A 26,913-nucleotide genomic window follows, 5' to 3' on the forward strand; every position below is an offset into this window, starting at 1 on the left:
AGTCTTGGGAGTTCCAAAGAACAGGAAGAAAGCTAATATAGTGACTATGTTAAAAGAAAGTAAAAGAGATGACCCAGGTTAATTACATGCCTGTCATCTTGATCGTAATCCTCAGCAAAATATCCAAATGGCTCATATAGGACTAAATTAATAAATATTTGAGTACAATTACTACTCAGAAAAGACATTTCCAGAAAACAGATCTTGTAATGCTATTGTGGTATCTCTTCTTTATGCAAATGCTTATTTGATAAAAGTAACAGTGATGTTATATCCTTAAGCTTTGGTTTGGCATTTGACATGGTACAGCAAAATATTTTAATTAAAAAAAAAAAATATAAAAAAAAGGAATGTGACACAGTAAGTGGACTGTGAATCACTAGCAGGCCTCAAAACACAGAAAAGGAATGATCAGCAAACACTTCCGTGAGTGATTCAGATCCTCTGGGGATCAGTTTTGTCCGCCTGCTATTCTTTCTTACCAGTGATCTTGAAGAAGCTATACCGAATTATCACCAAGTCACAACTGCAGATGATGCAAGAATTGGGGGTATGGGGAACAATGGAGGCTAAAGTCACTTACAAAGTGACTTGGAGCTCTTGGTAAACAGGGCGCACCTAAAAAAAAACCCTAAAAATAATTCTGTATTTATATACATATTTTATTTATATCTTAGATATATATTTTATATATGTTTATATCTATATCTATACATCTCAATATGGCCAAATGCAGTATCCTAATTGTGGACTAAAAAATATAGGCCATCCTTGCATCATAAGCACCTTTATTCTGCAATAAAATATGCTACCTGGAAACACATATGGGATTTAGCCTTTGTAAGTAGTTTTTTGAGGTTCTGGTGTGCCACGTTCAAAAGGGCTAACGATTTGTAAAGACACTCATCGACAGCAGAGCTGAGCGACTCCATCTCCTCAGTTTGAAGTCAAGACTGTTGAGAGCTCACCTGAGCTCAGTTGACGAGTGTATATATATACATATGTGTATATATATATGGAGATACATTCCTGGGGGGCTGCACGAGCAATCGCACACTGTCTTGTGGCTAAAGATGAAATCAAGCAGACTTAAGGTTGTAAATAACGCACTTTTTTAAGAAAAAAACCCATTCATTCAAGAGCGTGCAGTACCCCGCCCCAGGGTTATGGCACGGCGGGCACCGGCTGGCCCCTCTCCCGGAGCTTTGGACTAACCGTTCTCCTCAGCCCCGGGTAACGGTCAGTAACGGTCACCAACGGCCACCACCGCTCGCGCTCCCCGCGGCCCAGGGGCGGCGCTCCGGTGGCGCCCTGTCCCCGCCCCCTGCCCCGCGGGGGGCCCCTCCTGCCCGCGGCCCTTTCCGGTGCCTCCCCCGCCCGGCGCTGCCACATCCTCCGCTGACATCAGCCCGCGCCGCCATATTGGAGGAGAAGCCGCCTCCGCCAGCTCGGCCGCTGCAGGGGGGGACGCCGGCCCCCGCTGCCTCCGCCTCCCCCGCCGCGGCCGAGCCCCGCTCCCCATGACTCCCCCCGGCCAGCCGCTGCCCCGGTGCGGATAGGGCGGAGGCGGGAGCGGCTCCCGTCCCTTCTCCTGCCCCCTTCCCGAGCTGTCGCCGAGCCCCTCTCCCCGCGGCGGGCCTCTGCCCTCCCGCCGCCTCCAGCCATGACTTCCCTGACCCAGCGCAGCTCCGGCCTGGTGCAGCGCCGGACCGAGGCCTCCCGCAGCGCCGCCGCCGACAAGGAGCGGGGAGCGGGGGGCGGCCCGGAGGATGAAGGCCGCCGGGACGAGTCCGGCGACGACGAGAAGGGCGACTCCAAGGAAACGCGGCTCACCCTCATGGAGGAGGTGCTGCTCCTGGGCCTCAAGGACCGTGAGGTGCGGACGGGTTCGTGGCGGCGGGGCTGGGGCGGGCCGAGGTGAGGGGCGCTGGGCAAGGGGTGGCTGAGGAGGCTCGGTGGTGCTGGGAGGGGTGGGGCGCAGGAAGAGGGTGCCGGAGGGGGCACCGGTTATTCGGGGGCTTGTGGAGGACTTTGATGGGAAAGGGGAGCCTAAGTGTGCGAGGGTGTGGGTGGGATGGGGGGCAAGGGCGCTGCTGGGTGAGTGTTGCTGCGGGTTTGGGGCAGAGGCGTTGCTGGGGACGAGGACTGTGATGTTGCTGGGGGCAGGGGCGCATGCTGGAACAGGCTAGGTGTTTTGGAGGAGATGGGGAAGGTGCTTGGATTTGGGGTCAGAGAGTTTGGATCGCCCTTTGGATGTGGGGTTTGTGGAGGGGTTGTCATATTTATAGCGTCTCAAGGAAAGCAGCGTAGGGGTTGGGGCAAGATGGGGACCTGGAGATGAGGGCCAGGGCCTCTAGTCAGCATTGATAGTTGACTTGGAGGCCTGGGTAGATGTATGATATTTATATTCCTTCTGCTACAACTTATTCAGGGCTCTAATGTGGGAGACTTGTCTACTCCTATGTATTTTGTCAGACACAAATCTGTGGTACTTATGGGGTTCTCAGGTGCTTTAGGATGCTTAGCAGCCCCTTCTACTAAAACATTCCAGACTAATGAATGTGAAAAATGTCTTAAAATTGGGGGACACGCATATGACAAAAATGGGCCTTGAGTAATGAGAAGTGTGTCAAAATGAGGAAATGGCATTATTATATAATTCTGTGTTTTTACTGAATTTATAACTTAATTGTTTGTCATGATACTGTGAATGCAGTCATTGAGGAAGGTGTACTTCTACCAGTGTGTCAGATTTTTGTTTCATTTGAAAGAGGTAATCAATATAAAAAGCATGCACACTGCAGCAAGTCAGTCCTATTGGGGAAACAGTTTAATTTGATGTGGTGTATTGTGAAGCATAATACGCCTTTATTTTAGATATGAGTTATAATATGAATTTGATTAAGCAACCTGCTTTTTTTTTTTTTTTTAGTGATAAGTAAATTAATGAAGCCAGTTCATTGATTTGGGTGGAAGTCTCTTAAAACTGTGTATGTTCATGAGGACAGAATAATGGGGGAGGAAAGCTGATAAGTTACATGTTCTTTGACAGTGCATTGCATCTAAAATAAATTTGCTGGTTGATAATAGATTAAAGAGTAGTTTTCCTGGTTAACATTCATTTTTTAATGCATGTGGGTATATCTGTATATATAGCTGCTACAATAACATATTTTATTTCTCTTTCAGATTGTATATTTTAGGCCATATTCTTGTAATCCCGTTTTTTCAGACGGATCTTGCCATGGCATCCTGATAAACTCAGTAGATATTCACAGTGATGTGTGCTTCCACCTGTTGAATTGAAGACTTGTGCATATGTGCATTTCTCTTTCTACACACCTGAATAGTTGTGGGAAAGTAAGTTAGGTGTGACAAGATAGATATCTGGCAGGATTGCCTAGGAGGTCTTGCCTTGAGGAAGGTGGGATAAACTGGGTGATCTTTCAGCTCTTTTTTGTCCAGGATTGTGTGCTAAATCTGCTGAATTTGTGGGCCTTAGGCTATAAAGATTTCAAGGTAGGGAGCGTTCTGTCTTCCTGGAAAGAATATATGGTGCAAGTCTTCCTGGTTTATCAAAAGTTAATAGTTAATATTGGGCCTAAAAATCTGGCTTTGCACTGGTGTGCATCAAAATTATAAATCATCTAACTTTGCTAAGTGCAGCAGTGGCACACACTGCAGATAATCTAATATTCTTTTGTATGGAAAAAGGAACTGAGTGATTACAGTGGCATGGCTATCCATAATTCCCTTGGGATTTTGCAGTTGAGACAAAAAGAATGATAATGTCATCTCTAGGGTAGGGGGCTTACGTGCAGAAACTGTAGTGTCCACCGTTTGTGCGCTTTGTTAGACGTGAATCACTAGGGTTTGTATTTTAGGTTTGGATCTGCTTGTACACTTATGTACAAGCTACACTATGTAAACCACTTTGTCATGTTTTTTTCCTTTTAAAACTGGAAATAAAACTATAGACTCATTTTCAAAGATGAATTTTTCTTTTGTTCTCTATTGTTCTGATGATAAGTGAGCAAAACTTATTTGCTTTACGCATCTGGAAATGCTTTTTACAACGTTTTTACTTCCAGTGGAATTGATTTCCCATGACATTTGTGCAAGACTTTCTCATGACAGCGAGCAGAGAAAAGCAATATAGGGTCTGTAAAGTATAATTCTGAAACTACACATAGTCAAAGGGAAAGACAAAGGCAGGTGTGTGAGCTATAAGCTCAATTGAAAGCCAGTAAATTTAAAGCTGATAACATCCTTCCTGTTTATTCCAACATGATAAAATAATCTAATGTTGAGTTTAAAATAAATAAAAAATGTAAAAAAAAAAAAAGAGTGTGAATTGGCTAAAAACCACGTTTCCCTAAAAATAGCTTCTATCTCAGAAAGTCACTGATATATGCATTGATAACTTACCTTTCAGGTTTTTTGGCTAATTTTTTTTCTAAAGTTAAACAGTGGTGAATATAGCTTAACACCATGTAAATTGTGTACAAAATGCCTCACATGTACGGAGCTACCATTTATAATTTGTAAGCGTAGGTGGCAGAGTTTACTCTTAGGAGAGAGTTTTTCAGGAAGATCCAGGCAGTGATGGATTGTTCAATGTTTCTAGGAGATTGTTAGATATTTATGTGAATCCTGCTTTCAGGATAGTGTGATGATTGCTAACAACCACAGCAAAACTTTTGAGTTATTGCCTGGTTTTGGCTGCAGTGTGGGTTCAGTGATGGGAATGTCTGGCTGCCCTAAAACAAACACAGCACACCTCAATCCTGTTATTAATGCCTGAACACAATTAATTGCATTCACATGTGCTTCCTGGACATGGCCTTTCTTTTTTTTCCTGTTTGGCCTAATTAAATTGTCCTTGATGTATGTGTACTGGTTGCTCTTTTCCACCAATGGTTCCTCTTCCGTTTGTATCTTCTGTGTATACATAACTATTTCTGTCTTGCAAGGTCAAGATAGGTTATAAGGGATATGTGCATGCTTGCATAACATGACAGATGCGGTGTCCTTGGAGGAGCAGGTAATATACTGGAACAAAACGCATTACTAGAGTTCTTCGGGAAGCATCACAAGAACACCTACACTTAGTTGGAAACCCTGTCAGAAACATGGCTGGGGAAGGGAGTCGTGTTCATCCATTTAGAGTAGAGCAATAGCCAGTTGCTATAGGAATAAAAAATACTCACTGAAATAAAATACTTTGCTGTATTAGGTTGAAAATAGTACTGTGGTAGGATAGGTCAAAGCCACAGCAAAAGGGAGGTTATTCTGTAGAACTACTGAAGCATCTGAGGTCATTACTCCCAAAAGAAGGGAGTGATACATATTAAAGGTTAGCTTATTTAAAAACGACAGCTAAGAGATGAGTACAGGCCAGTTTGTTCATTACAGCTCTTCCAGACATCTCGTAACTCAGTCCCATAGGAAACTGAGGGATTGCTAGGTGTCTGTGCTCTATAACTGTTGCTCCATTTAACTTCATTTAAGTTTTTTGTACATGTAGGCTTTCTTTTGGTTGTTTTTCTCCTTTTTGGAGTTCTCTCTCGGTACATGTTGGGGATCTGTTCAAATACAGCAATGCACACAGCTGTTCCTATCCTCTATGCAGTGTGCCACAACTAAACAAATTGAAGCAGCTATAGAGACGTGGCACCTACTAAGATAGAATATTTATTTGATCTGTAAGTGATTCCTTATTTGCTGAAAGAAAACACATGTAAAGTATGCTGAAATAATTGTCAGGTACTGCGATCTACTGCAACAGAAAATATGTCTAGTTTTATTTACCTTTTCTTTGGTGAAGACTAAAATCTCATTTGTGAGAGTGAAGTAATGTTAAATCACTTCGTTAGGTACAGAAATTATCTTGGATCTTTGCTACTCATGTTTGGCCTTCAGAAGCTTCATTTATTGCCGAAGATTTAGTGTTGCAGCATAGCTTTTTGTCCAAATAGTTCATGTGAAGGTCTCCAGCTTATGATATTTTTCATTGTATTGAAATAAGTTATTAGGGAGCTAGTTTGCCTGCTTCAGATGTGCTGTTTTGTGTTGGTCAGGTTAGTGCTAAAATGTAGTTTCTTTATTCCTCTCACAAATGTGAGTGTCTGGATTTGTTACTGAATTTTATATTTTAATCCTAAAGACATTTTTCTGAAAGGTGAAATAGGAATTTTGAAAACATTCGAAATATGGGTGGCATTTTCCCTGATATTAAGATTTGGCTTTGTGAAATTCATATTATGATGCAGAAGTCTGGGTTTTTTTGCCTGTGTAACAAATGATTAAGTTTTGAAAAGTCGTCTCTGTATCTTTTTAGGTTTTGTTTTGTTCCCCCCCCCCCCAATTAAAAAAGTTTCAGCGACAGCCTGAATGTCACCTCAAAAGCTCCCAAGTTTTGCTGGAAAATTTCTGAGACAAATGAGTGAAACATGAAGAGGCGTCTACTGGGAATTCGCATTTCAGTTGAAGAATGATGTATGAATGTGTTAAAACCTTGACAAAGACATGCTTTTTCTCAAATGTTCAGGGCCTAATAACAACAAAGTATGTAATGTCTGTGGTGAAAAATTCTTAAAATTCTTTCTTTCATAGTTGCACACAGCTTTTTGGTCCTTTTTCTATTTCATGTCCATACGTAAATTATAGGCTAGGAGAAGATGAGAGGTGTGGGAGGAGGAGTACCCCAATTCTGTGTGCTACAAGATGCAGTAAAGTGCCTCTTTACTGTGCTGCGGAGTAAATGCTGCTTTTGGGCTCTTTGGAGGACATGCTGACTGGGAAGCAGCATTTTGGATACAAGTTGACTTTATGTGTTGAAATGGTCTTTATATTTCATGGTTCTGCATGCAGCTAGTGTGGTTATCCCTGCTGTTACAGCACGGCTAATCTGTAATCAATATTATTTATTCATGGATAACTTTGAGTGTAATGTAGTCCCTTCTTTCATGTCAAGCTGTCTAGTGTAGGGCAAAGACAAAAACATTGTCAAAGCCTTTCTAGTGATGGTTCGCAGTTTTTCGAAGTGCTCTTAAAAAACCAAAGCTGTAACTCTTCTTCCTTTCCCTCTAGCAAGGTGTTTTTATTATAAAATTTGCATGAAGTATATATAAGAAAGTATTGCTGTTAATTGCTAGAAGGGAAGTAATCATGGAACTGAAAACTAACATTTTATATTAAAGAAAAAGTGGTATTATTTCAGGTGTTCTTTGATCCTAAAGTAGTTCAAGTACTGCAGCGTTTATCTCAATTAGTTAAGGTACATGTAACGGGGCTTCTTTGCAAGGCTAATTGACCAGGCTATGTGTTGCAGACAGTATATTCAAGAATGACTTTTTTTACTCACAGAGCAAATAGTTACTACAGCACATACTCACTTCTGTGTTGCATTATTGGGGAGGAGGAAGCTAGTCTGGAGTAAATGTGTGGCTCGGTTTCCTCTGCATAGACAACTGTCTCAATCTGTTTTCTCATAACTTTTAGTAAAGAAAGAAAAAAATCATAGTCAACTTATCATGTGCCACTTTTAACTGGGTTTTTCGTGGCTTGCAAACAGGTCTTAGATCAATTTCAGTAATTTATTTTATTTCAGAAGTATTCATAAAATGTTACTGCAGAATGATTTCACATACACTTTTCAGACAAAAATTACAAGGTTACACATAAAATAGTGCACAACTGTTTGCTTCCTCTAAGTGCACTGTATGTAAGCCTGGATAAGTAGGAGCACAAAGGTGTGTGGTACTACGACTAAGCTGTTAGTCTGAGTGCAAACCAGTATTATGCATGCCAAGTCTTTCCCAACTCCCCCAGTATATCCTGTACTAAACTACTGCATTTCAACCCTTTTTTTTTGTCTTTTTTTTCCTGTTTGTGATGGACCATTAAGATAATAAGATAGTATGCCTTGTAAGCTAGATCTTTATAATTGGAGAAGTGTTACACTCGTAGCTCTTTTATTATTTGTGGATGTTGCAGGATTTGTTCATCACACTGGGAAATTAGTCTGTTGGGCTTTCTGTGTATCCTTCTGTTGCTGATATTCTTCTAAGCGCTTGTAAGCTACTTACTGCTATACACTTTCTAGTCATCTGCCTTTATGGTCTTACTAGATAGCATCATGTGGCTGTATTATTTACAGAGTCCTTAACTGCCAGGCTTGGCGTCTTTTGTATGTGGGCTGTACCATGAGGTTTCTATTCAGCCAGTCATTCTTGTACAGCACAGCACATTGCACTTCCATTTTTTACTTCAGTATACGCTGGATTTTACTTTGGCACCTCCACATTTGACAGTCTCTACCACGAGAGAAGCATTCCATACGTCTTATGTTGCCATTTCAGTATGTCTTTCGCATTGCACAGTGGAGAAGGCAGGTATAACATTTATTGGCTAGGTTGAGGTAAATGCCAGATGGATGTTCGATCTATACTAATCACTTAGCACTAGTTGCAGCTACTTTGCCTGTGCTGGGTATTTAAATGGGACTTCCGCTTTAGCAGCATCTGCAGTCTGTGGCTGAGACATTCAGTTTACAGTTAGTACATGTTAAATACTAAATGGAAGAACTTGTTCCCTTTAATGGGAGAACAGTGCAATGAGTGCAATTTTTTTATCTCATAATGAAAATGTTGACATGGCATTATTATGAGATAGTCTGTTTCTTGAAAATTGTTTGCACCTGAGTAAGTGAAACAAGTGAGAGACCTGTTCTGAAAAGAACAAACTGAAAGGAAACTAGGGAAGTTTAGACAAAGAGGAGAGGAATCCCTATCCCTTATGTACACTTTTTTTTTTAAACACCCAAGACATGGCTCTGGAAATCCATCCACATTAATGACCAGATGCAAACTGTACAGCTCCCCAGTTTGAAATAATATGGTGCTTTACATAGTGTTTTAAATTGCAACTACTGTAGAAGAAAAGGTAGAAGAGAGGGATAGCTGTTGCACTTGGGGGCAGATAAGGTATATTTATGAGCCTGGAGGAGGGAACTGTAGTTTTAATGCGGCCTCGTTAGATAAAGTTAGTGAAACTTCCACCTGTTACTTAGCGAGCCAATATTAGACCAGCTTTGTCTATAGTAGGAGGACATACCAGATTTAGGTTTTTCTTCCTGTTTTTAAGAGAAGTGTACTGGACCTGGCTGAGATAGTTAATTTTCTTCATAGCAGCCAGTATCGTGCTATGTTTTCGATTTTTGACCAAAACAGTGTTGACAGCAGAAAACAGTGTTGATAATACACCCATGTTTTATCTGTTGCTGAACAGTGTTTGCACAGTGTCAAGGCTGCCTCTGTTTCTCACTCTGCCCACCCCCCAGTGAGTAGATTGGGGTGCGCAAGAGACTGGGAGGGGAAGCAGCCAAGACAGCTGACCCCAACTGACCAAGGGATATCCCATGCTGTATAGTGTCATGGTCAGCAATAAAAAGGGAGGGGGTGGGTAGATGGTCATTGCTCGGGGACTGGCTGGGCATCAGTCTGCTTGTGAGAGGTAGTGAATGAGTGTTTTGCATCACTTTGTTTTGTTTTTTCACTTTGCTCTTCCTATTCTCTCCCCCCATCCTGCTGGGGGGGATTGGGGGAGCGGTTATGTGGGACTTAGCAGCCAGCCAGGGTCAGCCCGCCACTGGGAGACACTAAATGTGTGCAAGGTTTATGTTGTAAGATTCTGGTTGTTAGATCTAGGCAGGATGCGAGCTATTTTTCTGATCCTGCTGTGTTTGCTTACTGCTGTGGGAAGACTTGTTTTTTTTGAGTGAAATATCTGATGTGGAGGATTGAAGCACGAGTTCTAATTCAACATTTCTTTCAATTAAACGTCAGATTTTATGCTCAGTGACAATAGCTGGTAGTGTAGAAATCAATTTGCAGGTTATGGAGTAAATTAATTACATCTTTATTTTGCACCAAGTATGGAGAATAGAGTTTGGACCCTCATGGAAGGTGGCTTTGCAAGAGCCATGGAAGGTGGCTTTGCAAGAGCCATGCAAATATTTGAAGTCATTATCTGCATTTGTATACACTTAATCATGCTGAAAGTTAGGCTTCTAAGTTTGTCTTTTCATTCCTAAATGAACAGTCAGACTCTTAAGTGTTCATTTGTTCAGGGGTCTCATAAGAGTTCAGCAGTGTGCATGTGTTAGTTGCCTCCTCTTCAGCAAACTTACGTTTTTCTTATTATCTTCATTTTAGTGAAGAGATGTGTCTATGTAATGTATGCCTGTGTGCATGCTTGAAAAGCTGGGCAATAGCATTTGGCTTTAGTGCTTTCAGCTGCTGTTTGTTATTTATTCTTAATGCAGTGGCAGGTTAATCAAATACCTGACAAGTTTCTTGTCAATGATACTGTGCTTTGTAGAATATGTGTGCTTGCTTTCCTAAAGTATTTCTAGTGTTTGGCTGTGAGAACACTTCAGAGATTTTCCTCCCTAACTTACCTTCTGTTTATAACTAGACTACAATTTGTGTTCCAGTAAAATGACTAATGATTTCAATTGCATAAAAAGAGGAAATCAAGAGGGACCACAGTCAGACATCGAAGTCCTCACATTGTAGTATTCCAATAGTAAACACTTCTGCACTCTAGCTTGCTTTTCTTTCTTAAACAGATACTAATTTTCAAAAGTTCCATAGGTCAGGACCCCACCTGGGTTGAGAAGGTGATGGCTTACTTGAAAGGTAAGATTTGCAGCAAAGAGCTAGCTGGGTATAGATTGGCATAGACCCTTAATCTATTGTGAAGAGGATGAAGAGGAATCCAGTTTATTTTAATTGCAAATGACTTGAAGTTTGAATATTTTCCCTTTGACACATGAGAAAATCCAGAGTATTCCTCTAGCAGCTGTTTTACGTGAATATTTTGAATATTCACAATTTCTGGGCATGTTGTTTTTGTCTTTTTATTATTATTTTTGAGGGATGACTGGTAAAAGGGACGAATGTCTCCTAAAATTATTTTGTCTTCAGAAATGCATTTTTATTTTTTCCAATCATGTAGATAGATAGAACTGTATTTCTTTTACTGGATCTGAAATTCCTTTGTACCCATTTAAAAGCTACCTGAAAAATTAATCTCTTGGTTTTATTTATTACGTATATTATATGTCTGTATAATCTATACGAAGTAGCCGCCTTTGAATACCTTCCTGTCAGGTGAAGGTGGGTCATGTTTTTAACCAAATAAGTCTTAAAACAGATTGGTCTGTAGCAGCAGTGAAAATCAAAACCCGGCAGACAGTAAATGTGAAAACAATTCTGTAAGAAAAACGGAGGGTTTGTCTTTTTATAGTTTTCTAGATAATCATAAATTTTATTGAATCTTACTACTGTCAAAACAAAAAATCAATTTTGCATTTCAGGGTTGCTTGTTGTCTTAGAACCTAAACATGAGAAAAAAATGTTGAGCCTGTTCTCAGCTTACCATCATTCTTGTATTTCAGAATTGTGGAGGCTTTTCTTCTTGTGTCTTACAGGTCCATAGAGGAGGGAAGAGATTGAAACTATTATTGAAGAGTTATTTAAGCAAGACCCTAACCCTGAACATTGTATTTTCAGCTGAGTGTGAATAGGTTGGGGTAAGACTACGCAGTTTCTTGCCAAAAGAAATTGATTTGGGTCTTGCCAGAGAATGCTGCCACAGAAGCTGATTTTGGTTTTGTGTTTTAATCTGTCTGGCATTGTGCAGTACTGTAGTGTTATGGAGTATAAGATTTTCTTAGAGGTAATAAATCGGTAGCTGTTAGACTTAATAAATTGATATGTGTATTGAATGTATATTAGAAAGTAACAGAGAATCTCTAGGTCATTAAAGCACATGCGTAATTTGACCATGTCAGCTTTTCTTGTTTGAGACTTACTGTCAGCTGCAGCTTCTGTGCTGTGGTTACACTCATCTTCAGGTAGATTAAATTACAATAACCTGCATTGGAAAGAAGAGAACAGATCTTTTTGATCCCCTGAGGGTGAAAGTGGATCAATTAATATAAGAAGATACCTCTGGTGAGAGCAGCCTAATTTTGCCCTGAGGGTTCAAATAATTTTGGACATTCCAGCCTGTCCTTGATGAATGTTGCAATAAAGCTTTTCCTTTTTCTCCTCTTCCATCATTATTTTCTATTGTTTGCTTTTTCCCCTAGCTTCTTGTAAGTATGTTTAGTTATGCTGGTAAAAAGACTTTTAATTGGTTCTCATTGGAGTTGAAGGTGCTTTAGATGTTTACAGTCTGTCTAACGTTACTGAAGCTGAATGAGAGCTTTGTAGAAATCCGTATAAGGACCTAGTTGAGGAGGAACAAGTGCTAGCTGGCTGCACAAGAGGATCTAAGGGCTTCAAATTATCAGAATAAATACACAGTTAGTTCTCCTAGTATTGACCAGCTTTTCTATTTGTCATTGAGAACTTGAAAAATTTTGTGGATTTTTTTATTTTGTGTTCATTTTTACCTGTTTGCTTATTTTTATGTTGAGAAGCTTCTTGCAACAGTATGCTGGAAGAAAAAACTTAGATAAACTTTTTTTAAGGTGTACCTTATTTCTAATGTAAGAATTTCCTGCTCTGAAAAAGGATGTGGTTGAAGTTTTTTGGATTTGACTGAAAAAGTCAGGTATCAGATTTGTTGGACAAATACTTTATAAAATATGCTCAGTATTAAATTAAGCATATATAGCATCAATCTTGCTGACTTTCATCCCCTTCAAGAGATTCAGAAATTGTATTAGTTGTTCCTTATAGAATGATGATGTTCCTAACTAAAATACTTTTAAGAGTTTTTCATATCTAAAGAATCCATAAACTTATTACAGTAACTCAGTTACTGACTTTGATCTGCCTGAGATTTCTGCTTATAGTTACATTATCACAAAGAGGAGATTTACTTACCTGCAACAATAGCAGGCAATGTTTCTTTATTTCTAATCAGCAATTTTACTTTCAGCTAAAAGGATAGGAACCACAGAATCATATGCAGGTGTCAGAAGCTGATGTTCACTTATTCTTCTTTGTCCTCTCCTACTTCTGTCTGCTGGTATCTCCATTTAATTGTATGACTTTACATGAATATCCAAGAGGATGTAGTGTTTGTGTTGTAGGAGAATACTGATGATAGATGCATTTGGAATTCATTAAATGAAGCTTTTAGGTCAACAGAAAGGATTGAAATTCTGTGCTAAAAGATAATTTGTAATAAACCAGTTACTTTCATTATCCTTTTTGTATACATACTACTTATATTTTGTATTTTACCTCTTTGGATTTGGGAACAGCTTTAAGGAGATGTGTTGTAGAAGTTCTTCAGGTGAGTCCAACTGCTTTCAAAAATTCAACATAGTAACTGTAGAGAGACAACATAAAGGAAATAGTGTATTAAGATGGTTGTCGTCTTTTTCGGGACTTTGATAGCCCTATGCTTCTCAGTCTGCTAGTACTCTTCATTAAAATCAAAATACTTAAAAACAGTGTTTGTCATCAACAGTCATAGCTGTGAAGCAGATTGAAGTTGTAAAGTTGCTTCCAACAGATTCTTATGTTGGAGATAGGATGCAAGAGGAAGGTAACAGCCATCTTTGACGTGAAAACTGTGGCAGATCAAAATTCCTATTAACTTTTAACCTGCTGCAGTGCACCTGAACAGTGTATGCTGTTATTCCTTTCCTCTCTGCCCTCCCCAGCTGTCTTTCTGTAGATACCAAAATTACTACTTCAGAGAGGAACTCCTTGACTAAAAAAGTGAGAGTTCTGTCGCAATTGTGATTGTCCATTATGAAATACTACTTGCCACGGCCTGTATTTCGAGATAAATTGTCTCTGCCTGTCTTTTGCAGTACGTTTCAAATGGGTGACAGATGATCATTTTTGGATTATTATGTTCTGTCTGTGCTTTGTGCTGGCTAATAATAGGCTAGTAGGCACCTCTGAAAGAACTTGCTATTGCTTCAGAGAATCGGAAAGGGATGCTATTGCTGTCCTGTGAGATTTAAATAATATAGCTTCAAATTTATGATGATCAGGGTAATCATTGCTGAGGTCCAAAACGGGGACCTGAAGATAGTGATGAATATAGTGCATGATACCTTAAGCTTTAAGCATTTTATATTTTCTGAGCAGATTGTGCTCATGAACGGCTTCAGTACAGATAGCCCAATAATGGTTTTGTTTTGGTTTTTTCCCCCCAGCTCTTTATCCCAAAGACTAAGTGAATAGTTCTAGCTGTAACTATTCAGGTTGTGAAAACTATTCAGGTTTTGAAAGCAGTTTGTCCATTGAATTGTGGGTTGTCACTGAAGGGAACGCTCTTGCCTTTTGCTGTCTGTCCCAACCATGTTCCTTTCCTTTGCTGTGCTGTCTCTGAAATTCATTCACCTGCTCGGTGAATCAGATGAGGAGATTGGCTATTAGCCTTCAGACAGACCACTTCCTCATCTAGCTGACTACACAAATGCTGCTGTGGGCTCAAGAGAGAACAGCGATGTGCTTCAGTGGGGTGAAAAAATAGATACTTTGTCTTTAGCAGCAGTTCAGGCTTTGTTGGACTGCATTCTTGGGTTTAGTCCTCAAATGGCTAAAAATTAAGACATGGGGGAGGACGTGCCTTCTCCAGTTTCATGGTTTTGTGTGAGGTTAAAATGAGACACTGACCTTTATTTGAAAGGTCAGTAAAACTGAAATGAATCTCTTGAAGGAAAAATAATTGAAGTGGTGTGCAGAAAGTAGTGGTTCGAAAGAGGTGCTTGTGCTGGGAGAGTAATTAAACCCTGGGATGTCATTTTGTCCTCAGTTTCTTTTCCTGCTTTTTTCCCCAGTGTTTCTCTCTGCCACTTTAAGTACCTCTAAGAAAAGATACCTGAATTTATGTATACAAAACATGAGTCTCTTTCTCTGTATTGAGATAACTACTCAAAGTGAGCATGCAGGTATATTCTCCCTTTGTGACACATGCTGTGTCATGTTAGAAGTAAGTATGCTGGTTGCTAATTGTGCTATGCAACATGAAAATCGGTCCCACACATATAATTTATACCAACAGACTACTCAATTTGCTTTGCCTAATACTACAAATGACCTAAACTGACTTTCAAAGTTGTTTTTTTTTCCAGGTTCCACATTTGCTTTAGTTAGTCCATCTAAGGCTATACATCTGTTGACAACTGTTTCATCTTATTCTCATCTTAATAGTAGAACTGAACCTTCTGTGTTTTACAGGTCTCCAAACTGTATTTTTATTATGCTGGCATGTAAATTTGGTGAGGGTGACTAAGTGGACCTGGAGATAGTTGCCCTCAATAACTTCCCATAATGCCAGCAAGCACAGAATATTTTCCAGTGTGTTTGTTATCTGTGACTTCTGAGAACATACCATAAAAATAGTCTGTTGCATATTGGAAAGAATAGATGGCAAGGAAGAAGCCCTTGTTTGGAAAGCTAGACACTTGTTTGTGTATAAACAAAACAATAGTTTTATGTCTTGGAGCTTTTATATTGCTACCACCAACACAGTATTTGAATGCCATCCATACAGAAGTAATAAAAGTAATAGCAAATTCCAGCAGAGTTCAGGAAGTCTAATTTTTCTATCTTTCAGCATCCAAGTAGAGCTGGTTGAAATTTTTCCTCTGAAATATTCTTCTAATGGAAAACAGGCTACCTGTAAATTCAGAATTTAGTGTTTGCTAAAGTGAAGGCTTACTTTAACTTAGATTGTGCCTCCTAGCTGAGAAACCCTTAAGTTAGGCGTTTCATGTCCTCTTGATAGACTGTCAGATATATTGCCTCAGAGCTAGGACTCCCAAACTCCTCAAGAGCTGTAATTATTTCTATCTTGGCTTTCTGTTACTTTCCAAGTTGGCCAGCTCCCCTTCTGATGGGCTACCATGGCTGGAAAGGGGTAAAACAACATTTTATTTCTGCTTTCTCTACATGAAGTTTCAGAAATTTCATTCTTTACTAAATTTTGAAGTGTTTTTGTTTGTGTTTTTCATAAAAGAAGAATTTGGAATTTCCTGAGAACAGGAATTCAGGGGTTTGGGTAGCTCTAGTGATGTTTCTCCTTCAGAAGGTTCCCTTTTAATTGTTTGGTTTATTTCAGTTTGGTTACCATAGATCTTTTGTTTTGCTTTTAATTACAGGGTGCTAGGTGAGGATTTAAGGAGTACTATTAAGTCTGAATGTAAAATGAAAAGACTTCTAGTAAAAGAAGTATAGACTGGGCAGTGTTACATGCATTATCCCAGGGAAGCTCTGCTGTTGTGGTTCTTCATAAATGTAAGTTGAGTCTAAGTCATGGCCAAAACTTTGACCTAACACTGACCTCTAATACTGAATATGAGTCTGTGGGAGTCTGAGGATGGGCCTGAGGGGCCTGTTGTTGCTAAAATAATGAAATATTTTATTTTTTGTTGAGCAGGCCGTTATAACCCTCAGTTATCTTCACAGACTATTACATGGCTTTATGCTGCTTTTTTAAAAGACTTCTAAAGCTGATTTCCATTTGCCATGGCTCTGTGATCTGCCCAGTAATCTGTAATAGCTTGAGACTCACTGGGTTAGATCAGGGAATGCATTGGCAGCTACAGTCTATGTTGTGCTGTACAATGTTCTGTAAACAGGTGGCCTTAACCAAGTAACTTAAACACATCTTTTTTTTTTTTTGTTACCATGTCTGTGTCTTGAGCCTCAGGACTGGAACTCTGCAAGCACTTCTTTTCTTTTCCTTTCTTTTGAATCTGAGAGATTTTCACAGATTTTTCACCCTTCCCCACTCTTTTCTGGTCTGTGCCAGGTATAGTGGAACTGCTGCTCTCCTGAGTTAACTGAAAAACTGGAGAGAGAATGTATATTTCTGTAGTGGGGAGAGATTTTTAGTAACTCTTACATGTAAAACCAAAGTATTTGAAGTAAAAGATTACCTGGTCTCGTGTGAGTCTCTTGTACTCAATGTTATGAAGGAAGTTTTTTTTTTTTAAACTTCACTCTGTAATCCATTAAAGATTACTTCTCTGTCAATATTTTGAGGTAATACCTATAAATGTAAAATGGCATCTGCAATTTAATTGCATTTTTTGCACTGTTACTGCTGGGTGGTTTTAACTTGCGCTTGGGAAACAGAAAATATTGAAGTTTGTTTGGGTGGGGTCTTTTTGTTTGGTTTTTTTGAGGTGTTTTTTGGTTTTTTTTTTTTGTTTTAAATAGAGCTAGTGTGACAATTGCCTGGAAGCTGAGTAAGGCAACGTAAGAGGTAACAGAATGACTGCTCCATGAAGGTTGACTGTTTTGTGCTGAAGTGAAATGTTTTTGAAGTTTCGTGCAAGTTCTTAAAGCAGCATTGATTGCGTAGAAATTGCTAACATACTTGGCACTGATCTTTACCAAATACCTTCAGGCACGTCTGGTCATGTTAGAGTCTTCTCATTCTGATTTTTTACGTACTTAGTAAATTATAGTAGTCATTACTGCAGTGCCTTTTTAGATCAGAAATGGAGAAAGTGTTGTCTTATCTGTCTTCTTTTAAAAAACATTTTCACAAATAATCTTTGAAATTATAAAATATCGAGTAACTTACGGATTTTAAATATCGAGAAATTTAAATTTTGTCTTGAAAAATTGGAAATCAATGTGTTCTATAGAAGTGTACTTTAATACTTCTGCAACAGCCCTTACTGTGTAATACTTAGTACTGAGTGCTTCAACAAAATATTTGACTAGCCACCAAATTCAGAATGCTATGGTATTGTCAGAGCTAATGTGTATGTGTTTTTTCTTTCTCTGTAGTTTGCCCTTCTAGCTATGGCTTTATTATACCATAAACAGATGATCCCATTAGGTTTTTCACAGCAGGGGTGATAATTTTTGAGCTGCTGAACGACATTATTTCTTTGTCTATGCAGGAGTTCTCATAATTTCCAGCAATCTTTATAAACGCTTTTTTGCAAGTCCTAGGACCCTATTCCATTTTAAATATATCTTTGTGAAGTTTGAGAGTCAGGAGGCAAACTGGGAAAGGACTTCGTTAGGGAATAATGTAAATTAAAGTTTTAAGGGACATTGGTAGGATGTTTCCACTCAGGGTCTCTTCCCTGTGCCTTCCTTCCCTGCAGGGTATGCATATGAACCCCGCCTTCTGTTGCACTCTGCATGCCAGCATCTGTAGGAGACTGGGTCCTAGTATATGTTTACACTGTTTGGTGTGCAGATCTGAGCTGGGGTATTCCTACTGTAAGTAGGAAGCAGCTTTAAGTAGGAAGGAGCTGCGAGAGCTTGTGATTTGCTCAGCAGAGCTAGACCCAGCGTATCGGTAACGATTACTTGTTTGTATGTCTGCTAATATATCATGTGGCTTTGTCCCTCTTTTGGAGCAGAGACAAGAATAAGATGGCTGCTCACCATCTATAGCGTAAATACTTTGCTATCTTGTCTGCACCATCTGTGTGAACAGATCTAAGGAAATCCATGAAGGTCACAGAAATTCAGACCTTTATAAACCTGGAAGCGGTAAGTTAATGTATTACATGTCACAGTAAGATGAGATGGGGAAGGGGGCCACTGTAGGAGACAGGGTGTCACAGTTCGATGACGGGAAAGTGCAACTAAAGAGGCAAGGTAAAAGCAGGGAGTGGAAGATAAGGTAGGTTGGGTGACACTGAGGCACAGGGCTGTGGTTAGGAGATGGACTATTTAATAAGTGAGAGTTTCAAGTGGTTAACGGCTAACTGAGCAGGAAGAGCTGTGTAAGCTGGAAATTGGGTAAGGGGCATGGGAAGAGGAGAAAGTGAATAAATGCTGCAGGAGGTGGTGGGAGAGAAATGGCATAATGAACAAGGATTTTGGATAACTTATTCTTTAAGCAGAAAGAGGATCTTAGTCTTAGCTCTGTGCTTTGCCATACCTGGGTGGGAAGTCTGAGCTTTCAAAGTTAATATGGTAACAAGTTTCTGTTACAAACTTTATTCTCATTTCCCTTTGTGCTTGTCTAGCAAAACTAGTTTTTACCTGAAAATTTCCAGGTCAGCTCTGATGAAAAATGCTTTTGTGCTGTGTTTGTGTAAATAAACATGACAGTTGCAAACATTCTTTTGATCTTTGAATCAACGTAGATTTAAAATTTTGTCTTGCAAGCTGTTCATAGCTTAAAGTGCTATTCTCGTGTGATTACTGTCAGACAAAAATAATTTCCTGCCTTCTAAGACTTCCCCCCCCTGCCGCTGCTTAGCAACTTTACTGAAATAAGTATTTCATTGACTTAGGATGTTTATAAAATTATAAAAGACTTGTAGGAAGATGGATAAAGTAAAAATATTTGGTGTTGTATTTGTGAGAAAACTAGTGCTGTTTAAGAGCATTAAGTAGTGGAATGACTTACATCTATAAATAGTGGTCTTTGATCTTCAATCTAATTGTTTTGAGGCTGTTAGGTATTTGGAATAACAGTGAGAACAGTGTTAAAAGGTCAAACCAAATCTGTGTCTTGTTCCATGACCTGTAATGAGCAATGGCCAGGCCACGTTCAGGGAACGGGTGTGCACAGAATGACGACTCCTCCTCCAGTGTACCCTGACTTCAACTGGATGGGAGCTTCCCAGGCCATGCATGGTTTACAGGTCCATTGCTGTCTGTGAGACTTCATTGTCAAGCTCCTATGAATTTAACTGATTTTTAAAGGATTTTTTTTTAAACTTTTGCCTTCCTGTAAAAACAGTTGAATAGAAACTTAGAAAAGAAGTTGGCCTTTGACTTTTCTAACCTGTGAGCTAGCTTTGTTTACCACCTTTCAGACCTTGTCTGTGGAAGAAGAGAAAATAGTTGTTTTGTCTGCAAATAGTACATTATTCTATATTGCTATTCTCCCTCTCTGTATATTATTATTGTTCTCTCTAGCCCTTTCACTCCTCTTTTCTTCACTGTCCATCTGTAGCCTCTTTAATAGGCGGTAGTTCTATAATGCTGAGCATTATTGTTTCTCTTTTGTGCACCTTTTTCTAGTTATGTTGTATGCCATTTAAAGTAGGTGTCAGGAAGCTGTTTGCAATGTCAAAGATAAATGTCTGCTTCTACTCATTTTCAGTTACACCAGGAAGTTTGAGTTGATTTAAAGGATGATTTAGTTAGACTGTTGTGTGCTAAACTGACCTTCTGTGAGGGTTCCTTCAATTTGTCTGAGGTCTTTGCAGTAAGTGCCAAAAACAATCAGTCCGTCTGCCTGAATTATGTGGAAAGATCAGTTTAATGGATTGAAAAATGCTCAGGATGACACCGGCTGTTCTAAAATACCTCCTTCCTCACTGTGTTAATAGCAGTGTAATATCTGTGTATTGAAATATGTTTCTTCTGTAGTGGATCACCTGCAAACTCTGAGCGGGGGGTGGGGAGGAGGGGGCAGGGAAAAGTGATGATCCTGTATTTCTCTGCAACCCACAGCCCGTGGCCATGTATGTTGAATAACTGCTGGAGCAGAGGAGTTTACATCTGGTAATTGCTGCCGGGAGCAGTGTGGTTAACATCACTTCACTGAAAAATACTCACTTTAAAAATAAATTGGGTTTTCATTACTAAACAAAGGGGAAAAAAAGTTAGGACTTTAATTGTTTGCATAATAATATAACACTCTTTGTGAATAGAAAGAAGTGTATATTTATCATGCCACAGCTGTAAGTTTGTGCAATAGATTTTTAGTTTGCATGTGTGTTGTCTGATTTCAAAAATTATTATGTAAAGAGACTATTTGATTGGAAATAGTAGGAGTCATCTCTTTTTTGTTCTGTTTTCTTTTTTTCCGTCAAGCAAATACTGCACCTTATCATGCATATCTTTTGGCAAAGAAACCTCTGGTGCCAACCAAAATCTTAATTTACAGAATGGCTAATTTACGAGAGTAGCTGATACTCGCAAAGTTATCAGCTCTGAGTAGAAGACTGATTAGATAACTTTGCAAATGCCTTTCCAACCTTATATTTGTGGCCTTTTAAATAAATATCTGTGACATATTTCAGTAATTACTTTCTAGAGATTCAGAGCTTTTGTAGACTTTTCAGAAGTACTGGTCCTCTATATAATACAGCTCTTGAAAATAGCTAAAGTGCTAAATGGAAACAAATGTTATCATGTTCCTGGAAATCTGTATTTAATGGCATGCATTAGTTAGGGACTGGTTTGTAAGTTTAGTGGACTTCAGATGTGTGTATCTTGTATCTCTATAGATTGGCAGCTTTTATCTGTGAATAGAATAAAATTGAATTGCTCTTGATTTAAGCTAGTCTTTGTTATTGGTTAAGATAAATTGTATGCAAGGGAGTGCTCTCTTTTTTTCCTTTCTCTTGTTTGCAGCACTTTTCTCTAAAGTATCCCAAAGTGGGTATTTTCAGAGATGCATCACTGGAGGAGTTTTGGAAGGTCTTTCTGGATCATACCACGTGTTTCTGCAGTCATTTCTCAAAAGACAAAAGATTTCTCAGAATGATTTTGTTTTGTCTTAGACACTTAAATATTAAAAAATATGCATGAACTGTGTTGGCTACTTTGTAGGTAAAATAGAATCCTTTTTATAAGACTTTTGGTCATAATTGTCGAGCAATGGAGTACAAAAGTCAATACATGTATTTCTAAATATTAAGTCAATGTATTGGGTCAAATGCTCTGTTCTGCCACTTAAGCAGACAGGTATCAATGCAGAAATATAGATGAAAAAGCATGGTAGATGTGGTGTGGTTCATAGAATAAATGTGTTTTGCAGTTTTGCAGTCCATATATGCATCAAGTATCAAGCTTTAAAAATACATGTTTTCAAAGGATTTAAGTTACAGAATAGTAGCTGTTCCAAATACTTGCTTGAAAACTTTTGTCTTTTGGTTTACTATATTCAGGCTAAAAAATCTGTTCTGTGGTTTGTGCTGATTGCCACATTTGTGTTTCCAGTATACTCCGTATTTTACTTAAGATCGATTTTCAGGTTATTATTACTTTATCAGTGCCGTATTGTTTATGGATGTAAAATCATGTTAATATTTCTCAGGAAACTCAGATAAGCCTGTGTGGTGTTGGTAATGCCAAAGGGTTGATGTCTTAAAAGTGTAGTAAGTTTATTTTGACTATGTATAAACTACACTTTATCTCTCACAGTTCGTGATATCTTGCTGTTTCATTTTGTATCGCTTTCCTGAGGTTTCCCTGTTCTCAAAGAGCAGAGACCAAGTGTCAAAACTAATAGGGAATGAGTCTGTTTCTCTCTCATATTTCAGTACAGGAATGGTAGTTGGCTAGTAATGCTATTTCAAAAGTGGATGAAGGCAGGAGAACTGCTTAGAGAACGCAGTGAGCCTCTTTTTCTATTTGCTTTGAGGTGAAGACAGAGATATCTTACTGTCTTTCATTCTTCACAGGGTTACACATCGTTCTGGAATGATTGCATCTCCTCAGGATTGCGTGGCTGTATGTTAATTGAATTGGCATTGCGAGGGCGCCTTCAGCTAGAGGCTTGTGGAATGAGGCGCAAAAGTCTATTAACAAGAAAGGTAAGTGGAGGAAAATGATCACATTTACTTTTGTGTCATGCTCCAGGCAATACAGTAGCTATAAATTACAACTGGTTGTAAGAAAAATACTTTTTTTTTTTCCTTACATGGGGATAGCGATTCTGAGTCGCGACCCAAGTTAGATGCACAAAGTGTTTAAGTGGCGAGCTGAAGTGCCTTGGAAAATCTTCTGTACTTGTTCTCTGCTCCTGTTTGTTCTCTTGGTGTGTTCGTGCTGCTGTTGGGAACCTTGCACAAACAGTGGGCAGTGGCTCTGGCCAGGGTGCGGTGGCAGCAGTTACTGCTGAGAGCCAGTTGTAATCTGCAGAAGGAACTGGCTTTTGCAATGTTGGTGAGATGTGGGCTGAGGCTGAAAGGAATGACTAACTGACAGCCTGCCAGATGTATCCTGCAAGCCACCACTTTAGTTCTGGTGTACACAATGTTGCAGTTTGTCCTTGCAGTGCATGGGAAGGAAACAATCCTTGTACCTTGGGCCCCTGAGAACACAAAACTGTATCTAGTTTAAGGTGTTTAAATTTGTTGTACTCACTGACCTTTAATATGGGCAAATTTTTAAGGTCCTTTATTGAATTAGGCTGCAGATTTGAGGCCTTAATTTACTACTTTTGCCGCTGGATTTTTCCTTTGTACAAAATGTGCAAAGTCGCACTGTTTGAGGAATTTTTTCTTCATCAGCATTAGAGGATGCTTGTAAAATAAGCTTATTGAAAACATGGTCAAATGTTGTCTATCCACCACAGATAAATTCTCTTTTATGGCACATTTCCCTGTCAATATTATCTTTTGCTAAATTTTTTAAAGGAAAGCTTACAAATTCCCAAACCTTCTCCCAGCTTTCTCCTCTTCTGAAGAATTGAACCTCTGTTCAGACAAACAGCTCCTACTTCTTTTAGTTTAATTTAAGCATATTCAGCATTGATTAGTTTGCACAATTTTTTTTTTTCCGCCAAAGCTTTTGGCTCCTTAGACATTCAGGAATGTTCTTTAGCGGTTATTTTCATTCTGTGCAAACCCTGTCAGCTCTACCTGAAATTTTAACTATGGGGTTTTTTTAGGAAAATGGAAAAGTAACCTGTGCATATCTTCGGTAAAGAATACAGGCAAAATTATTGTCTTCTTTTGTGGTGGTTTGGTTTGTGGGGTGTATGTTTTGTTTTTTTTAAATTTTATCATGTGGTTTTGGGGGTGGGTAGGTGTGTTTGTTTCTTCTCCCCTCCTCTCCCCCCTGTTTAAGGAGATCTAAAAGCTATCCAATAGTAAAGGTTTTGTTCTTTCTGCTGTTATGAGGCAATCGAGAGATTTCTTTTTGCGGGCAGGAGGGTTCTATGAAAAAGGCTTTAATTTAAAATTCAGATGAAGATTGGTTTCTGCTTAAGTAATTTTTTGCAAAGAAAATCCCTAACTGCTGATATATATGAGGTTTGTTCCCCCTTGCACCACCTCTCTCAATTTAGAAATCATTCTCAGGAATGACTTGTGTTGTTTTGTACCTTATTTGAAGTTTTGCATTAACACCAAATTTCAGTCTTGTTTCTGTGTTGGCTAGATTAAGTGTCTCGACTCTACCAAGTGTCCTCCTTGTCCCCCTTTTGCAGGCTTTGCTCCCCTTGCTCTCAGCTTTTGCTGTGAATTAAATACTGCTTAGTGAGTGGAATGAGCTGTCTAGTTGCATCCAAGGTCGTGATTCAGTGACAATACCATTTTCTATAGCTTCTGCCTCAGGCTAGCCCTTCTGCCTCCTTGCCCCAGGTCCATCCTTGGATTTTGTGGGAAGGTAAAACCTCCCTCAAACTCAAAGCTTTGATTTGTGAATCAAAACCCTGTATCTTCAAGCCACAGTCTGAAGGGAGGAGCTTAGGCTCTGGTCACTTTAGCTTGTGTTGCAGCTGAGAAGAGTAGTCCTGTCTTTATGAAGAAGCTTATTGGAGTCTCTCTTGGGTTGTTAGTAGCATTTGTGCAGCCTTGTCAGGTAATCCCTCTGGCTAAAAAGTAATTCACTTCATTGATCAATTTAGTTTTTACTGGAATCACTTTCTTGATCTTGTCGTCAAGTGGGGCACAAGTGAGACTGCTGGCACAAGCAATAAAACAAGAGCAAGAAGAGGGTAGTAGTACGGATTTATAACCAGCTGACTGTGGCCTTGGTCATACAGCTGACTTAAAAGGTTGCTAGCTACAATGACTTCTACTTCAAGCCTTAAATCAGGTGGATCTTTGCTGATAATTTTTTGCAGTTTCTAAGACAGAACTTCAGAATGGATCAAGATGCATTAAATCCATGCTTGAATGCCATAAGAGACAAATGAGACTTAACTGGCAGACAAGGACTTGATGGACGTTATCGACTTTCAAAGTTTCACTATGACATATTTTATGTTGCAACATCCTCGTAAATTTGGCTTAAGAGTATGTAATCGTATCATTTTGGAGTTCTATCTACTGGTATCAATTTTAAAAACGAATGTTGAGGTTTATATATAAAGTAATTTCTAAGACTAGTGATTATTGAAGATAGAAAATGGTACTCTAGGCTGCCTTACAGCCTCAGAAAGCAAACCAAATCATTAGAGTTCTTAAAAACAAAAGAAATCCCAACAAATCCTTGACAGATTAACTTCAGTATTTTATAGCTGACAATTCTGAGTGATTCATGCATGAGTGAATTTTTGTATTAAAACTAAATAATGAAGTTTACTTAAAAATCAGTGCAAGAAGTGCTTAATCTGTAGCATTGCTTAATTGCAAAGCTGCATTGTGGAAAATGCAAATTAAATGTTCTGTATAATTGAATTTTCCTCAGCAGTTGGATACAAGGCAAATCTAGTACCTGATAAATCACTGAAAAATTGGAATAAAGAAACTTTTTTTTGCAATAAGGCTAAGGACCATCATCTCTGAAGAACCAGGATCTTAGCTTCTTTCTCTACTTAGCTCCTCTGTTAAAGAGAGAAAAAAATTTCCCCCTTGTGGATGCTTAATCTTCTGTGGTGATTCAGTTCACAAGATCCCCAACCCACTTAATTTCCCACTCTTCTTGTGCTGTTATGACTCTGAAGAGAGTTAGCCAAGAGGCATTCATCAATAAATCCTTCACAAAAGAGCAGATCCACGAAGATAGGAGAGAGGTGGCTGGGCTTCCATTGTTGCCTGTCTCCCTGTGCGGGGAAGAGAAGTACCATGGGAGTGTGAACTACAATACTTTTGTTTGAGGGGAAGGATAATTAGAAGAATCTGTGCAGTGAATACTCAGTGTAGCAGAGAAGTGAGAGGAAACAGTGCTGTGTCTCTGACTGCAGAGAATGGTAAACTTGTAAACAAAATCGCTGTGCATTGTGGCTTCACAAGAGCTTATGGAGTCCTGACTGAGTTGAATGGGGGAGTCTATGCTCCTTACAGCTCTTTCCTCTAAATGCTTCTATGTTAAGGCTCGTACTGTCGTGGTGCATTATATTCAGGCTAGCTTCTTGAACGTCTTTTGCAGTGGTAGAAAAAAGTATCTTAACCCCAAATAAGCAAGGAAAGCTGTTTTCTAAACTTTAAAAAAAAACCTTACGTATATCCTAGACTTAAAAGCACTTTTTATCTCTTCAGTGAGACTTGTTTTGTTTGGTTGTTTTTTTTTTTAATAATAAAACACGTCAAATAGATGACTTCACATCTTAACGGTTAAAGTGGGATGGTGAGTAGTAGGTTACCAACTGCAGTAGGCTGGGGTGATCCAGTGTAACTAAGGTTACTATGAAACTAATCATATAGGACACTTCAAAGAAACTAAAATACTGCTGGAATGTCAGTTGTAGAAAGACATAAGGATAAATAAGTTGGTGTTTTTAGTCTAATTATTAAAGGAATATCTGAAAGGTGGCTATTAATAGCTGCAATCTAGCAGTTTAAAAACCCAGCTTGAAGTATGCTCCTGTACAATTAAAGAACAGAAACTTCCAAAATTTCAGAATCTTGATATAAAACTGGAAGATACGTAATATCATTATATGTGGTTAATAGAGGTTTTGAGTGATGCTGTGGTGCAAGCTTGTAAATCAGAAAGATAAATATGCATTGTTGTGTGTTTTGAGTCAAATAAGGATTGTCTGGATTAAAATGTAGTTGTGTTCTTAAAACCAAATATCCAAGGTTTATGGTTGGAGTGATCTCCAGCTCCCCAAAAATGGACACCTGGACAGTATCTCAAGAGACCATTTAATCTTGATGCAGTAATGGGTAATGATGTTTCTCTGGTCCCTCCCTGGCAGATGTTTGGTCTTAAAATTCTCCACTGAATGCAATTCAGCAACTCCCTGGGTGTTTAATTTGCCTGTTGAAGTTTTTGACAGTACATCCTGCATCTTCTGTATTTCCGGAATAAGCTG

General features: G+C 39.1%; 1 protein-coding gene across 1 annotated transcript in view; it reads left to right on the plus strand.

The window, feature by feature from the left end:
* The first annotated feature begins 1,479 nt into the window (after positions 1 to 1,479).
* The window catches only part of GOLPH3 (golgi phosphoprotein 3), a 33,039-nt gene continuing 7,605 nt past the window's right edge, over positions 1,480 to 26,913 (plus strand). The window contains exons 1-2 of the mRNA XM_050912944.1: positions 1,480 to 1,876; positions 22,388 to 22,519. Of these exons, the coding sequence (XP_050768901.1) occupies positions 1,664 to 1,876; positions 22,388 to 22,519 (345 nt within the window). The 5' untranslated portion in view covers positions 1,480 to 1,663. The remainder of the gene's footprint in view (positions 1,877 to 22,387; positions 22,520 to 26,913) is intronic.

This window comes from Gymnogyps californianus, chromosome Z (assembly GCF_018139145.2).
Source record: "Gymnogyps californianus isolate 813 chromosome Z, ASM1813914v2, whole genome shotgun sequence".
Lineage (NCBI taxonomy): Eukaryota > Metazoa > Chordata > Aves > Accipitriformes > Cathartidae > Gymnogyps > Gymnogyps californianus.